Consider the following 15,584-nt stretch of genomic DNA (forward strand, 5'->3'; position numbering starts at 1 on the left):
TTTCAATGTATGACCCAGGGAACTCTGGACAGCTCAGCCATTGTTTAGAACTACCCCTTTTTTTTTTTTTTTTTAATCAGTACCAGCTTACCACCAAGGCTCATTAGAAAACTTAGAATTTACTTGCATAGTTTCTGCTGTTGTATAGATTTTCATTGCTAGAGTAGGACAACTAGAAATTAAGCCATTCCTGGATATTTTATTTCACCAAGCCCATCTCAAGAATAAGACCACCCAGGCTTTGTTTTTACACCTGCCTCTAAAAGCAGTCACCTTTAAATATAAATTTCTGAGGGTTTGCAATCTGTGATTATGCAAATTTAGTCAGTTATACCAAAACCTACCATAAGGCAGGTGTTTCTATTGTTGAATCCCCTAAATAGTTAAATTAGAAGGACTTTTCTTTTAACACTTTATTTTTTCTAGCAGTGACTTTCCATAATATCCTGAGCTAGACTCTTGGTGGCTATTCCACTGCTGTTCCTTATACAGTGTCAGATTAGTGTTCTGTGGGAGGACAGGAGCCCTCTGGGTAGGACTCTAGTGTTGACAACTTGAGCATCTGAAGGAGACAAGGTAAGCACAGGAGCAGTTTTCCTGGCAGCTGTGGAGCAGGGTGCCTGTGAAAGAGGGCAGTACCAAAAGCATTCTTCAACTGAGTGGCATTAAGTCAGGAGGTATCCTTAGATATGGAGGTGGAAGGGAAGGGGAGCAGGAGAGGGAGGAAAGAAAGTTAGGGCAAATCTGAAAAGGATGGAGAGAGAGAATGTGACCAAGGACGAGTACATGTGTTCTGTTTTGTTTCTCAGCAAAGACAAAAGGAGTTATCCATCTAACTTCTTAACCTAGTAAAGTCTCAAAGTAAAGTATTAGGAAGCAGAAAGACCCCTTCATGTGTATCACTGATGTGAAATCATACCACAGAATGAGAAAATCCCGAAAGTAATGCCCTTTCATATTTGCCATTAGGAAGACTTCTTGCAGTGATTCCAAAAGTTCATGGGCATGTGCTCTTGGATTCTCAGTTTGACAGCCACCACTCCCACCATTAACCTCAAACTATTATTGGGTGTTTGCATCACCCTCACAAGCTTCAAGTCCAAGACAGAAACATCTGAATACCTGAGCTTCAGTCTCTAGCATGTGGCAGGAATAGGGAATATCTTCCCCTCTTTGGCCTTAATTGGAAGATAATTCAGATGCTGGCTGTCTGTAAAGAACAAAGGTTTACTGTAGTCCTTCAGCTGTCCAAACTCATTCATACACAGTCTCTGCATACCTGCACTTAAAAAAAAATTCCCTTTTAACAATGCACCTCTCCCTCATATGACCAAAATCCACTCATCCCTCCCCAAGGGAGGCAACTGAAAATTTCATCAACTCCATTAATCCTGAATCTCTTGGTTATATCCAATCACCCTTTTAATCCTTTGCAGTCTTATCTCAATATTCTCTAGCCACTAGACTAAATTATAAAGTTACTCAAAATCATCACACTGTATTCAACAGTGGAGGATAAGGAAAGGTCAGAGAAATGAAATTAGATAAGATATGTAACAAATTGTTAGTTAAAATAAGTTAGTGCATGTATGAGATAGCAATGGTAGAGGCCACAGTATCTGTTTCTGCAACTGATCCAGGAAGCCAAACAGATATTTGTGATTTATTTTCTCTACCATCCATCACATGTACACTTTTTCTTCAACCAATCCCTAAGCTAATTAAGATTCTTTATCCAGTGGAGTTACCAAAACCCACATTCCTGAGACATTGGAAATTGAATATTCATATATGCTTAATTCATAGAGGTTTTTAAAGCTTCAGTTTATTTTCCTAATGTAATGCTATTTCTCTGTGGTCCATTCAGAATTTTCCCTTCCCTTATTGTGTACCAGTAGCCCAGTTTTTTTCAATCAGCGTCCGTCACCTAAACTACGCCATGACCACATTTTGCTTGTTCACCCTGTAGCATAAGAGCTTCAAATGGCTCTGTGGTCATTTCAGATTCTATGTAAATTGTTACATCCCTTGGATGTTATGTCTGTAAACTAGCAGAGCTAGAATTATAGAGAAAGGAAACACATTTTCCAGTTGGTTTATTGGGTATGATTGCAAAAGACATCCATACACATTGACTGGTTCCTGGAACTGTATGTTCTGGCAGTGAGAGAAATAGTATCATGTAATGATTACTTAGTTTAGAGGATACACCTCGTCCTATGAGACAGCACCCTAACCTTGCCAAAGTAATGTCTCTTAGCTGCCACTCTGAGTCATTAACCTATAAAGCCAGATCTTTCTGGGTAATGAGGGACATAATAAGAACAGTGGGTCCCACGGCATCCATTGGCTCAGTCTTTCTTTACGAATTGAGTTCCTCAGTCAGAAACGTTGTTATATGGGATATCATGATGTATAAGGCATTCAGTAATCCTACCATGGAGGCTATTGGCAGGACTTGATGGGCAGGAAAGGAGAGTCAAAATCCAAAGTGTCCATAATACACATCATCTCAATTGGATATCCACTCCATGGTAGAAAGGGTCCAGTGTAATTTCCTTCCCACCAAATAGCAATCAGTTCCCACAGGTAAAGTACTCTCTAAGGGGCCCAGGATTGTTTGAGTTGGTGGCATATTAGGCACTGAGCAGTAGCAGTAGCTGGGTCTGCATGAGAAAGTGGAAGTCCTTGTTTAGCCTGAGCAGTTTTCATCTCTTCCACCATGGAGCCACTCAGTACACGAACCCACTGCACAAAGCACTGGCGCCTGGGAGAGAGGCTGCTGGGCACCCTCAGATGCCCACTTAACTATTAGCAGCATTTTTAACACTGTTAACTTTTTTAAACATCTTCATGGAATTTTCGTAGCCGATTATTCTAGGACCATTCTCAAAGTTCGTCCACATAAAACTTCTGCCTTTCTTGCCACCTGTCCTTTAATAGCACTCTTGCCAAGCTCCTGACCGTTTGGCTAATCCAGTAACTACAGGGCAGAGTATGGATCATCAATTTCCATCATCTGTACTTGGCAGTAAAATGACAGGGAAATACTTAACATTCAACTTTTACTTCTTTCCTTAGAGTCTTCCATGAGAGAACCTAACAGCACATCAGTGTTACTTCATATGGCACAACCATCTTATTTAAAGCCACTTGGAACTTTTTCCCTCAGTCAGTTTGACATAAGGCCGTGGGGTCTGGGTGGGTAGGTTAAGTAAGGGTAATACAGCAAGAATGGACACACACAGAGGGTTCATAGATTACTTTCATGATATCCTTCCATTAGGTCCTTTTATTTCTAGTGATGATGACTGCTGCTGGGTGCACCCATAAATATAGCTGAATAGTTCAGATATCCAGTTGATGATCAGCAGCTTCAGTTGCAAGGTATTTGGTATTACATAGTCAGGAATTCTTTCTCTCCCCCACCACCCAACCTCAAAAATATCCATTAAATAATCCTCTAACTTAAATTAGTAGGTGGCTCTTAACCAGAATTTGTATTCATTTATTTAATGTATATTTATTGAATGCCTACAACTTATAAAGCACGGTGTTAGTCTATTGATCCCAATTCTCAAGGAGCTTAAGTGAAGAAGGTAGAAATTTTAAAATATATCTATGATCAAACAAATAAATTGATATCAAATTATGAAAATTGCTATGAAATAAACCAATAAGAGATGAAATAGAGTAAGAGAATGGGAGTAGAATGGTCAGAGAAGACCTCTCTAAGGAGGTGACATTTAAGCTGAGAACCGAAGGAGAAGAACAAGCTAGCTGCACCAGGAGAGAAGATAACAGCATTTCAGGTGAAGGGAACAGCATGCTAAAGGAATGGAGAGAAGATCAGTGGAGCTGGAACAGAATAAGCTGGGAGAAGGGTGGAACGGGTTAAGTTTGAGAGATAGACAGAAGACAGCTCATACAAGACCATAGACCCATGGCTAATGAGCTTGGATTTTTATTCTAAGTACCATGGGAAGACAGTCATTTACTAAACCGACGTTTGTTGAGCATCTTCTGTGTGTCAGGTAAAGTCCCTGCCCTTATGTAAGTAACATTCTAGTGGGAATGATAGATAATAAGCAAGTATGATTGTTCCTATGGGAAAAAAATGAGCATGTAAAGGGAATAGAGGGCACTAAGGGTGGTTGCACATTAATGTTCTAATTACAGAGACGGCCTCCCTGATGAGGATACCTTTGAATAGAGAACTGAAGGAAGCCAGAAAGCAAACTAAGCAGATACATAAGGGGAAGTGCAGGGGTGTTCCAGGGCATTCAAAGATTCTAAGCTAAACAAATCCCATACCCCAATTTACATTTTAAGATCCAAATTAAACAAATTACACGCTCCAATTTACATTGTAGGATCACTTTTACTGCTTAGTGGAAAATGGACTGAAGTGGAAGTAAACATGGAATTAGTAATGGTGGTGACCTACAGGCAACCTAGGGTGGTGACAGTGGGAAAGAAAAGATATGTTTTGAGCTAGACTCAATAGGACTTTCTACTAGATGAGAAACAGAGATCGAAAAAATGAAAAGAATTAAGAATGGTGCCCTAGTTATTAACTCTAAACATCTGAGTAAATTATAGCATCATGTATTGAAATGGAAAGGGCTGAAAGTGTGGGATGGAGAGGAAGGAGGAGACAGATTTGAGTAAAAAAATTTTAAAAAGAAAAAAGTTATATTTTGGATATGTTAATTTGTATGTCCAAGACTTTCAAGTGGAGATTTCAAGGCAATTAAATATGGGAAGTCTGTAAGACCTAAGGGGATGTGAAATGAACATGTCGACTTGGGAGCATCTGCATAGATGCAGCCTTTAAAACCAGGTGAATACCTGGGACCCTCAGGTAGAGAATATGACGATTGGAGGACAGGCCTTGAGGGACATGCTCATTGTGAGCTTAGGAAGAAAATGTGGTGCTGGCATAGGACCCTCAGAAAGTGGTGCCAGTGAGGAAAGACAGTGTCTTAAAACACTGTAGACACGAGGGCTTCATAAAGGAAGGAGTGTTGGCTACATCAGATGCTAATGGGAGTTGAGTGAGATGAGAGCAGAGAAACACCCGTGGGGTTTAGCACTTGAATGTCCTGGACCAACTTGGCAAGCAGCGTCAGTGACATGTTGTGAACATAAGCCAGTTTAGAGTAAGCTGAGGAGTGAGTGGGTGGGAGGGGAAGGAAATGGAAGCAAATAGCGTATACAACCCCTTCTAGAAGCTTTACTATGTAATTTAATTAATGTTATAATTTAGTGCCTAACAAGTATGGTTCGTTGGCTTCTGCCGGATATTCTGCAGCCTGGTCCCATGTGCAGGGTGAATGGTGCTAGGATCTGGATAGTTGCCAGCCTGCTCTGAAAGATAAAAGAGCAGAGGGAACACCTTGTCTCCTGAGCGGGTTTACTGATTGAAAGCTCAGGATGCTGTGCTTATTTCATCACTCACACCCTGGATGAGATGCATGTCTGGGATGGGAGAGCAGAATCCCGGCTGAAGGTTAAGCTTTATTCCTCAGTCTTGCTTACATTCTCCTCCTCAACTCCTCGACGTATCTCTCCTGTTAGCTGCAGGGCTGCCCCTTTCTGCCTCCACACACTGTTAAATGAGGTCCTGGTAGCTAAAGAAAAGCACATCAAAGAAAACTAGCTTTTTTTTTTTTCCTTAACAAGTAGTAATGAATTAGAATTCTACAAGCCTTTCTGCCCTAAAAGCCCTGGGTCAGAATGTTTGAGTTGTGTTCTGAAGTCTGCAGTACCACCAGAAGGTAGTTGGAGGGAAGGAATCTGAAGCAGGAAAGGAAATCGCTTTCTGACTGAAGCAAGATATGAAAGGTATCCAGATGTGGGTAACATGAAAATCAGAGGAGTGTGGAAGATAAGAATTCTTTGGAACATAGTATACTTTAACCCTGTTCATTCAAATTAATGGTCTAGAAGACTCATGTAAATGACACTGAACAGTATTAAGGAAATGTTCTAATTGTAATTTTACACATTGCTTCAAACTGAATTCATGAAAAACTGTGTAGCATAGGTGCACAGGAGGAGCACGAAAAGTAAGAGTGGTGTTATTTTCACATGCTTAATCCTGAAGGACTTCTTCAGTGCTTGAAAAGTTTATCATTTTAAGCTAGACATAACTCAGCCAACCGTATCACAAGTAAAGCCTTCATAAACTTACAAGATGACTATAGATGAACTATAGTCTCGATTTCCTCAGTCATCATAAGTTGAGATTTGGTGGAGTTTCTACTACTGACATTTTATTATAGCTTTCTTTTCTTTCACTTGCTTTTTCAATATATATATATTCCTGTAGGTGAGAAGGTAGTACCAGGCTTTGAAGATGGACTTTGAGATTGTTGAAAATCAGAAATTAGGTTGACTTTAATGCAGAGTAACCACATTTTCGACTTGAAAGATCTGGTTTATCAAACTAAAATAGATTTAGCTCATGATACAGAAGTTTCACCCTGAGTGTCTTCTATTTTGAACAGACTTCAGAGCTCTTAAGGACTGACCAGTAAAGAAAACTATTGGGCTGAGAATATTAAGTGTCAAAACAGACATTCCCTACAGATTTGCTGAGCATTGGACATTTGAACTGAGTTAGGTCTCATGGAATATTTGTGCAATTAAGAGCAGCTACAAGATAGGAGGCTGTTTTTTTATCTGTCTTTTTTGTTTTGCTGTAGTTGACATCATACATATCCTAATTGAAGAAAGAGGCAAAGCTTTTACTATGCTTAGCAATAATTGATACATTTATGGAATGATTTATAGTTCACTAAAGTCTTATCCTATTTACTCATGAATTCGGAGAGGATTGTTCTGTTATCCCAGTTTAATAGATTCCAAAACTGAAACTTAGAAGAATTAAGTGATTTGCCCAATAGCAGAAAGCAAGTTAAATGGAGCGTGGGAGCTCAAAACCAGGGTTGCTGTCTCAGAGCCTGTCTCAGTACTGACTGCCCACTGCAAGCCAGTGACCTTGGTGAGGTGTTTAACTTCTGAGCCCTATCCTTTAATCTATGAAAGAATAATAACAATCCCATACCCACAGGATTGTTGTTAAGATTAAATGTATTAGTACATTTAATGTACTTAGAACAGACCTGGAACAGACTTAAATGTTTAATAAATGTTAACTGTTACTACATTGAATAATATATTTTAAACAGATTCTTTTTGCTGAAAGTTGTATGGTAAAATTTGATCATATATTTATAATTTTTGCTTTGACCCTTCACAATTTTAATTCATATGAATATAGTATTTGTTCATTTAAAATTGTACTCCTTTGGAAAATTAATTCTATAATGTCCCTTTCATCAACTTTCTCTGTATTCTAAAAGCTTTTCAGTGTATAAAAATGTTCTCCAAGCATGTTTTGGAAGTTGAACTCTCCAAAATTTGAAATAAGCATAAAATGTATATTCAGAAATAAATATGAAGCACTTAGACTGGGGTTTACTATCATAGCATAGTGAATTAAATTAGAAATGCTAATAAGGAAAAAATTTTAATATCTCACCCTATAGCAGTTTTGATATTGCTATTATTAAAAATCAGGCCAAGCTAAAAGCAAATATTGAAAATAGTATTGTGTTTATTTAGCAGACATAGCAGAGATTTACATGTTTTTGTTTAGATTTCATTTATACATTTAATTCTCATATAATTGTATATTTAATGACATATAAATATATTTATACATTAACAGTATGGTAAATTATTTTGAGGTGTGGTTGTTTGGGGCTTAAGAGGGGTCAGCAAGAGAATATGATCTGAGGTGTATTGGTAAACTTTGGAAACTTACTACCTTTAATTAATTTCATTTGTACTTCTTTCCTACTAGTAGTAGATCAATAGAATTTTCTAAAGTGTTTGTTTCACTTTAGCTTTTCCCTGTCTGTGATGTTTATCATACAGCAGAGTGTTTTAAGAAAAACATTTAGTAATTATGAGCAAATGTTATAACTTCATTTAACATCTGTACCAGGTGTGACATATTTAATTATTTGTGTAAAAAAAAAGAAAGTCTTTGTAACTTTCATTATTCTTCTGTATGGTGCATCTTTTATTGAGCGTTTTATACAATTGATAAGCATTATTCAGTGGCATATGGTCTGAGTCTGACATGCTTTCAAAAGAGTACAGAGTTCTGATAATGAGGATTCTGTGAAAATGGGAAAACCAGCACAACAGATATGCTTTGAGAAAGTATGGGTTTTTAGCATCTTGAAACAATATATCACACTCAAAGGGACAGAACTGGGCTGCACAATCTGTTAGCTCATTCTTGTCCAATCTGGTCTCCTCCTTTCTTTTGGAGCCAGCGTTGTCATCAACTCACTGAATTATATTCTGACTGGAATGTATTTCAGGCACAGAGTAATGTATCTACTTAAATGGAATCCTATCTTTCTACAAAAGCTTTTTGAGTATAATAAATTTAAAATATAAAAAAAAATTTCTATTAAGTTAAAGTAATTGGTTCAACAGTTTACATATGTGCCTTCCCTCCCACCACCCTGAAAAAAAGAAAAAATAAAAAGACCACTACTTAGAGAAGCATAGATCTGTTTTTCTTTTATTTATAATATTGAAAAAAAATTTTTTGATTTAAGTAGCATGCAGTCAGACATATTTCAAAGACTGTTTATTAGAAAGATACCTGTACATTACAACAAATGTTACTTGAACAAAAATGAAGTGTGGAATTAAAACTTCCTCTATCAAAGTATTTTATTTATCATCATTATTCTTTTTAAAATTCTATAGCAGCTTTTCTTAACAAGAATTAAGGCTTAATGTCCTAAAGCATCCATTGTATGTAGTAAATGAACTTTTCTCCTAACCATCTAGAATGGTACTAGCTGTCCTTGGAAAAATTAAGAAGATGGTAGTTCAGATATTTTTTTGTGGGGCTCAATTCTCTCATGGAACCAGAATTGAGAAAGACTACTATATAGTATTCAAGACCACTGAGTCTTTTAATTTGAAGTATAGTAGGCTATATAAATGAATTGGGCATTGCATTAAAGCTATATTGCTTTATGTAAAGGATTTTTAATTGAAATATAGTCAGTTTACAATGTTGTGTCAATTTCTGATGTACAGCGTAATAGTTCAGCCATACATATATATACATATATTAATCTACATATGCTTTTTCCTTATAGGTTATTACAAGATATTGAATATAGTTTCCTGTGCTATACAGTATAAACTTGGTGTTTATTTTATATACAGTAGTTAGTATCTGCAAATCTCGAACTCCCAATTTATCCCTTCCCACCACGTTCCCCCCAGTAACCATAGGTTTGTTTTCTATCTCTGTGAGTCTGTTTCTGTTTTGTAAATAAGTTCATTTGTCAATTTTTTAGATTCCACATATAAGTGATATCATATTTCTTTCTCTTTCTGGCTTTATGCAAAGGATTAAATGTGATAATCTTTGTAAAGTAATGAGCACAATGCCTGACACATAGTAAACACTCAAAAAATAATATCCGTTATTATCATGTTTTAAGCTTTCATTACCCTAAATTCTGGAAAAATCTTGCTTGTATAATGTTGTTATGATCAAGATGAAATTTATTTTAAGTACAGTGATAAAGATGTATATAATCTAATCAAAAATTATATTTTCAAGTTTAAACAGGCTGTCCTAGTAGTATTTTATGCTTAATGATTGAGTAACATTACTATAAATTTTGCTTTTTTATGATGTACAAATAACTCAGAATCCATCTATGGTAACCATGTAATAAATGAAGTTGTTTTGTGATTGTTCTCATGAGGATTTTAGGTCTTTACCAGTTCAGATAGACAAATAGTTCTTTATAATGCATTGATTTATGTGAAAATGGGGGCAGGAGTATGAGAAACAGCTAGGCTTCCCTGATGTGAAAGGACATGATATTAATGCCTCACCAAACTTCCTGCCATAGGATTCTTCAGCTTTCTTGTGGTAAATGGTGCATTACTTTTTGGATATGATTGGCATTGCCATAAAACACTGTAAATTATATAAGTTGTCAAAAGACGCTGTTATTTAAGTTATGAAACTGAAAAATTCCTGAAACTAACTGTCAGAGCAAGAATATCAGTGAATTAATTCTTGACAGTGTAAATTGAAGATATTTTATGCAGTGAACTATTGAATAAAAAAACGATAATAGGCTGTCACTTGAGAATGGCTAACATAATTTATGAGACAAGACAAGCACCTTTCTTGATAGCATACATTTCTAGTCAGCTTACTTATCCTGTGCTAATTTTAAAGGTAAAGTGGATTTATGTCAATACATTTCCATATTCTTGCTAAACAGTTTATAAAGTAAATAATGCAGGAATATCAGGTGACTATGAAACAGAATGAACTGATTATACATTGCATTCAATTCAGGGAAAGTAGGTAAATAACATTTCTGATGTGTATGTCATTAAAATATTATCTAGTCTATGCAATGCTTTTTATACATTAATAATTATCATATGACCAAATTTCATCTCCCCCCCCCCTTTTTTTTTTGGATTATTGGTTTAAAACAACTTTTTCTTACGTAAAAAACTTGGAAAACTTTTCCAAGTTTGAAAATAAAATTAGTAAGAATGAGAACAGTTGGAATGCTTTGTTATATGAATATGTTTGTATTATGTGTTTTTACCGAACTGCAGCAGCCAGCTGAAGTTTCTCTAGATTGGTTTATGCACAGCGAGGAGATTAAGTGCATTACAAGTATACTTGTGAATATTCAAGGTCATTAATAGTAGAAGGAAAAAAAGAAAGGAAGTCTGAAGACAACATCAGTTTTTCAATTTCCATCTCAGCCTTCAGGCATGTAATAATTATACATGTGCCTATTTTCGAGTTCCTTCTCTGCTCTTGTTTACTGATGGAATGTGGTCGTGAAGCTATAAACATAACTACAATATGTCCTTCTTCTAAGCGCTCATGTATTCTCAAACCACTTGATCTCTGCATTACTGCCCTCATGGCGTTGCCCTTTTTGGTGCCCAGGCTGCACATGGTGTCATCCTCCTCTTCAAGGGCAAGTCTATCATTAAACATAAAGACTTTGGTTTTTCGATTTAGTTCTTTATAGGGAGTAAGTTTTGTAAGAAAATAAGATTTGCTGCTTGTTGCCATAAAATCTGTGTTGCATTAAGTATTTTTCGTCTAGAATAGAAAGTGATAGAATATTCTGAGAGTATTTATAAAATATGAGTTTCAGAAACCATTTAGACACATAAAATTCAGTGAGCTAAGCTGAGGCTGGAAATGAAATCTGTTTAAAATGTAAAAACTGGAATATGTAAGAATTCTGAATATAATAAAGTTAACATTTAAAGTACAGAAAGTAAGTAAGTAAGAAATTACTTAACCATTATTGCTAGAATAATTGACCAATTATTTAGGAAAAATAAGCTTGGATTTCTACTACTTTCTATTACAAAATAAATTACAAGTTAATTATTTAAATGCAAAAAGTAAAACTATAACAACAGATAAATAAATGAGTATATGTACTTGACCTCAAGATGAAGAAAAGTTTTTTAAGCAACAAAACATAAGGGACCAATCTAAAAATTGAAGTCAATAAATAAATAAATAAGATGAAGTACAAATAAAACTGGGTAAAAGTATTATGCCATGTGAAGGACAAGGGGTTGACACCCTTAATACATAAAGAGCTATTACAAACCACTAAGAAAAAAGGCCATTACATCTACTCCATAAATGAAAAAATAATTTACAAAAAAAGCAGATCATAAATATAAAAAACATTAACTCCACTATTGATCAAAATAAATAAAAAGTAAACAAAAATATGCCAGTGTGATTTTTTTTTTAAATGAAGAAACTGAGGCTCAGAGAAGCTATGTGACTTTCCCCCAAGTCACTAAGTTCAATGAGAAAGCCTAAATTTAAATGATTACTATTTGATAGGATTATGACTGATTTTTTCCATTAATTTTTTGGCTGTATTTTCTAAATTTTTATCACTGAGCCAAAAAGATAGAAGTCTTTTCTATAACGAGATAAACAGAGACACTGAAACATTTTAGGCAATATTACATCCTTTTTAATAGTTGTTATTCATTAAAGGGTAATGAGTAACATTTTTTTTCCTTGTTGCATAAAAATAAGATGGATGACATTTAAATTTTAATTAATTTAGAATATACGTTCTCACTGAGTAGATATTCTTTCTTCTAATTTAACTTTAATCATAACTGCAGATGGGACTTACATTTTTATGCCCATATAGCATAAGAAGCAAAAAACAAAAGTAATCAAATACAGTCTTAATAAGGAAAAATTTAAAGCTCATGCATCTACATCTTGTAATTGTGTTTTTATTTGCAGATGGAGAACATCATTGGAACAGTAAGAGATTCCAACCTGAAGCTGACACTTGCTTTTGGAATAGGAATGCATCATGCTGGATTACATGAGAGGGACCGAAAAACTGTAGAGGAACTGTTTGTAAACTGTAAAGTCCAGGTATTTTTTTTCTAGATATTTAAAGTAACTTAAAAGTTATATTTTAGTTAGATATAAGATATTACCTTTTATTTTTTAGGTTCTTATTGCTACAAGTACGTTAGCCTGGGGTGTAAACTTTCCAGCTCACTTAGTAATTATTAAGGGAACAGAATATTATGATGGAAAAACAAGACGATATGTGGATTTTCCTATTACAGGTAATATGTTTAAATTTACAGATACATTAAACTTCTGTTTTAGTCTTATTAATTTGAACCTGCATGAATTAAATTTTAGAGAATTGGTCATATAGGATGAGCAAATTGTAAAAATTTTGTTTCCAGTAAGAATATTACTCAAATTATTGAGCTGTTTTATTTTTTACTTACCCAATTTGTTAATGAATGTTGAAAGCATAAATAGTGGTTTTAAATTCATAAATAGATAAAAGTACTGATTAGCAGCTATTAGTGACTTAATAAATTATAATTAAACATTATGTTTAATTTTAAATCTATTTCACTAAATATGATATTTCCATAAGACTTCTAGAACTAAAGCTCTAATTGCTATAATTCGTGCATAAATAGTCTATTTATATTTTAAAACTTGATAAAAGCATTTTCCAGTGAGTTGTGAACAGGGAAACACCAAATGTATATTTGATTTCAATGAATACATTTAAAACCTATATCAATTCTAAATTATGACTTACTTTAGAGACTCCAGCAGTATAAAAGAAAGGAATTGTATACCATGGGTAGAAGGAGGGCAAGGCCTAAAATGACCCAGTATTCATTGGGAAAATTAATCAAATGAATCTGCTGAAGAGGTTTTTCTATGTGTTGCTGTCTCCTGTTTGATTATAATAAGTTATATCTCTGAAATAGCATTTTTAAACATTTAACTAAAGGAACCTTTGATCTTCCTTACTTTTATAAGTAGTAAGACTCTTGGGGATTCAATTTTCTATCATAGTGGAGTGGTTATTTAATTATTAGGGAACTCAGTAGGCATCAGAGGTATGGCATCCATGGTCTTAAAATACTCTACATCCTTTATTTTATTGTGTTGTAGAAACATGCCATAATCCACAAATATTTCTGATACTATGTGCCACATTACATAATACCTCTTGTTCTCTTTTTATAGATGTCCTCCAGATGATGGGGCGTGCTGGGAGGCCCCAGTTTGATGACCAAGGCAAAGCTGTAATTCTGGTTCATGACATAAAGAAAGACTTTTACAAAAAATTTCTTTATGAACCTTTCCCAGTAGAATCAAGGTAAATTTGGCTGTAGGTTAATTTAAATGGATTATGCCATCACAGGTTGATATTTTTTGTCATTACATTTTATTAGATAAAAATCACTGAAACTTTTAGTTCAGAAGAATTACTTGAAGAGAAACAAGACATTTATTACTGTAAGACAACATTCAATTATAATTTTTACTTGAAAAAAAAAACTTTTTAAAGGAAGCAGTGCAGTATCTTGTTTAGTCACATTGACCCTAGAGCAAGACAACCTGAGTTCATCTCTAAGCTGTCTGCCACTTATTTGTCTGATGTTGAGCAAGTTATTTAATTCCTCAGTGCCTTAGTGCACCCATCTGTAAGACGGAGGTAATAGCAGTACTGTCTCATAGGGTCCTTGTCTTGATCAAATGTATAGTGCTTGGCACAGTGTCTGTCACATAGTAAGCATTTAATACAGCATTAGTTTGGTATATGTTTTGTAGTACATTAAGAAATAAATATCCAAAATAAAGCAATTAGCAGTGAATAATTTAGGCTGGTGGCCTGTTTCAGAATTGTCACACACTTCTTTTGAATCCAGTAACTGCCACCCCTTTAGCAAAGTCTTCCCTCATTTTCTCAGCTGAAAATAACCTTTTCTCTGTCAGATTTTTACATTATTTTTAATATTTATCACTTGCTACTTTTCGTCATAGTCTTTTTAATATACTGTATCACCTTTACTACAGTCGAACTAAAAAGGAAAAAACATTTCTAATTTATACTGTAGTTATTGGTTATTTTTACTCTGTTACAAGTTCTACTAATGTTTATTTTCTAAACTTTGGAAAATATAAAGACATTTAATATTGTGGGAGATAGCTAACACTGTGCTAAGAGAACATCTATGGCCATAAATATATATTTTTTAAAAGAAAGAGTGAAAAATGAACTAAGTATCCATCTCAAGAATTTGGAAAAAAAATTGGCAAATTGAACTCAAAGAAAGGAGAAGATAGGAAAGACAAGAGGAAGAATTAATGAATTGAAACCAAACATACATTAGGGAAAAAAAATCAACAAAACCAAAAATTAGTTCTTCAAAAAGAAGAATAATATTGATAAACCTTTAAGCCTAGTCAAGACAAAAAGAGAGATGGAACAATGCAATATCAGGAATCAAATGATACAACAGAAATTAAAAAGATATTAAGATATTATTAAAAACTTTATGAAAATATTTTTAAATTTATTTCAAATGGTAAAATTTTTTTAACTTACTGAAACTGACACAAAAAGAAATAGAAAAATTTAAAGTCTCTTATCTATCAAAGAAGTTGTATTTAAAATTTAAAATCTTTCCACAAAGAAATGTTCTGACCCAGATGCTTCACTAGTGAATTCTTTATAACATTTAAAGGAAGAAATAAAATCAGTCTTACATGAACTCTTCTTATAATAGTAGAAAAGATAGTAGGAATATTTGCCAACTTATTTTATGAGACTAAAATACCTTGATACCAAAACCTGGTAAGAAATTTGCAAGATAGGGATATAACAAGGCTGTGTCTCTCATGAATATAGTTGTAGAAATCCCAAATGAAACATTAGTAAATCAAATCTAGTGATGTATAAAAAGATAATACATTACAACTAGATGTAGATTATTCCATAAATGCAAGATGACTTATTATGTGAAAACGAATATAACTCACCACATTAGCAGGGAAAAAATTAGAAAAATTGTATGATTATCTTATAGATGTTTAAAAAAAAAAGAAGCATTTGGTGAAATTCCACACCCATTTGTAATAGAAACTCTTAGCCAACAGA

General features: G+C 34.3%; 1 protein-coding gene across 2 annotated transcripts in view; it reads left to right on the forward strand.

Annotated features, from left to right (window-relative positions):
* The window catches only part of ASCC3 (activating signal cointegrator 1 complex subunit 3), a 301,506-nt gene that overhangs the window by 216,564 nt on the left and 69,358 nt on the right, over positions 1 to 15,584 (forward strand). For both annotated transcript variants that reach the window (XM_032476216.1, XM_032476217.1), the window contains exons 31-33: positions 12,395 to 12,532; positions 12,612 to 12,732; positions 13,667 to 13,799. In XM_032476216.1, the coding sequence (XP_032332107.1) occupies positions 12,395 to 12,532; positions 12,612 to 12,732; positions 13,667 to 13,799 (392 nt within the window). The remainder of the gene's footprint in view (positions 1 to 12,394; positions 12,533 to 12,611; positions 12,733 to 13,666; positions 13,800 to 15,584) is intronic.

The sequence above is a fragment of the Camelus ferus genome, unplaced genomic scaffold (assembly GCF_009834535.1).
Source record: "Camelus ferus isolate YT-003-E unplaced genomic scaffold, BCGSAC_Cfer_1.0 contig298, whole genome shotgun sequence".
Classification (NCBI taxonomy): Eukaryota; Metazoa; Chordata; class Mammalia; order Artiodactyla; family Camelidae; genus Camelus; species Camelus ferus.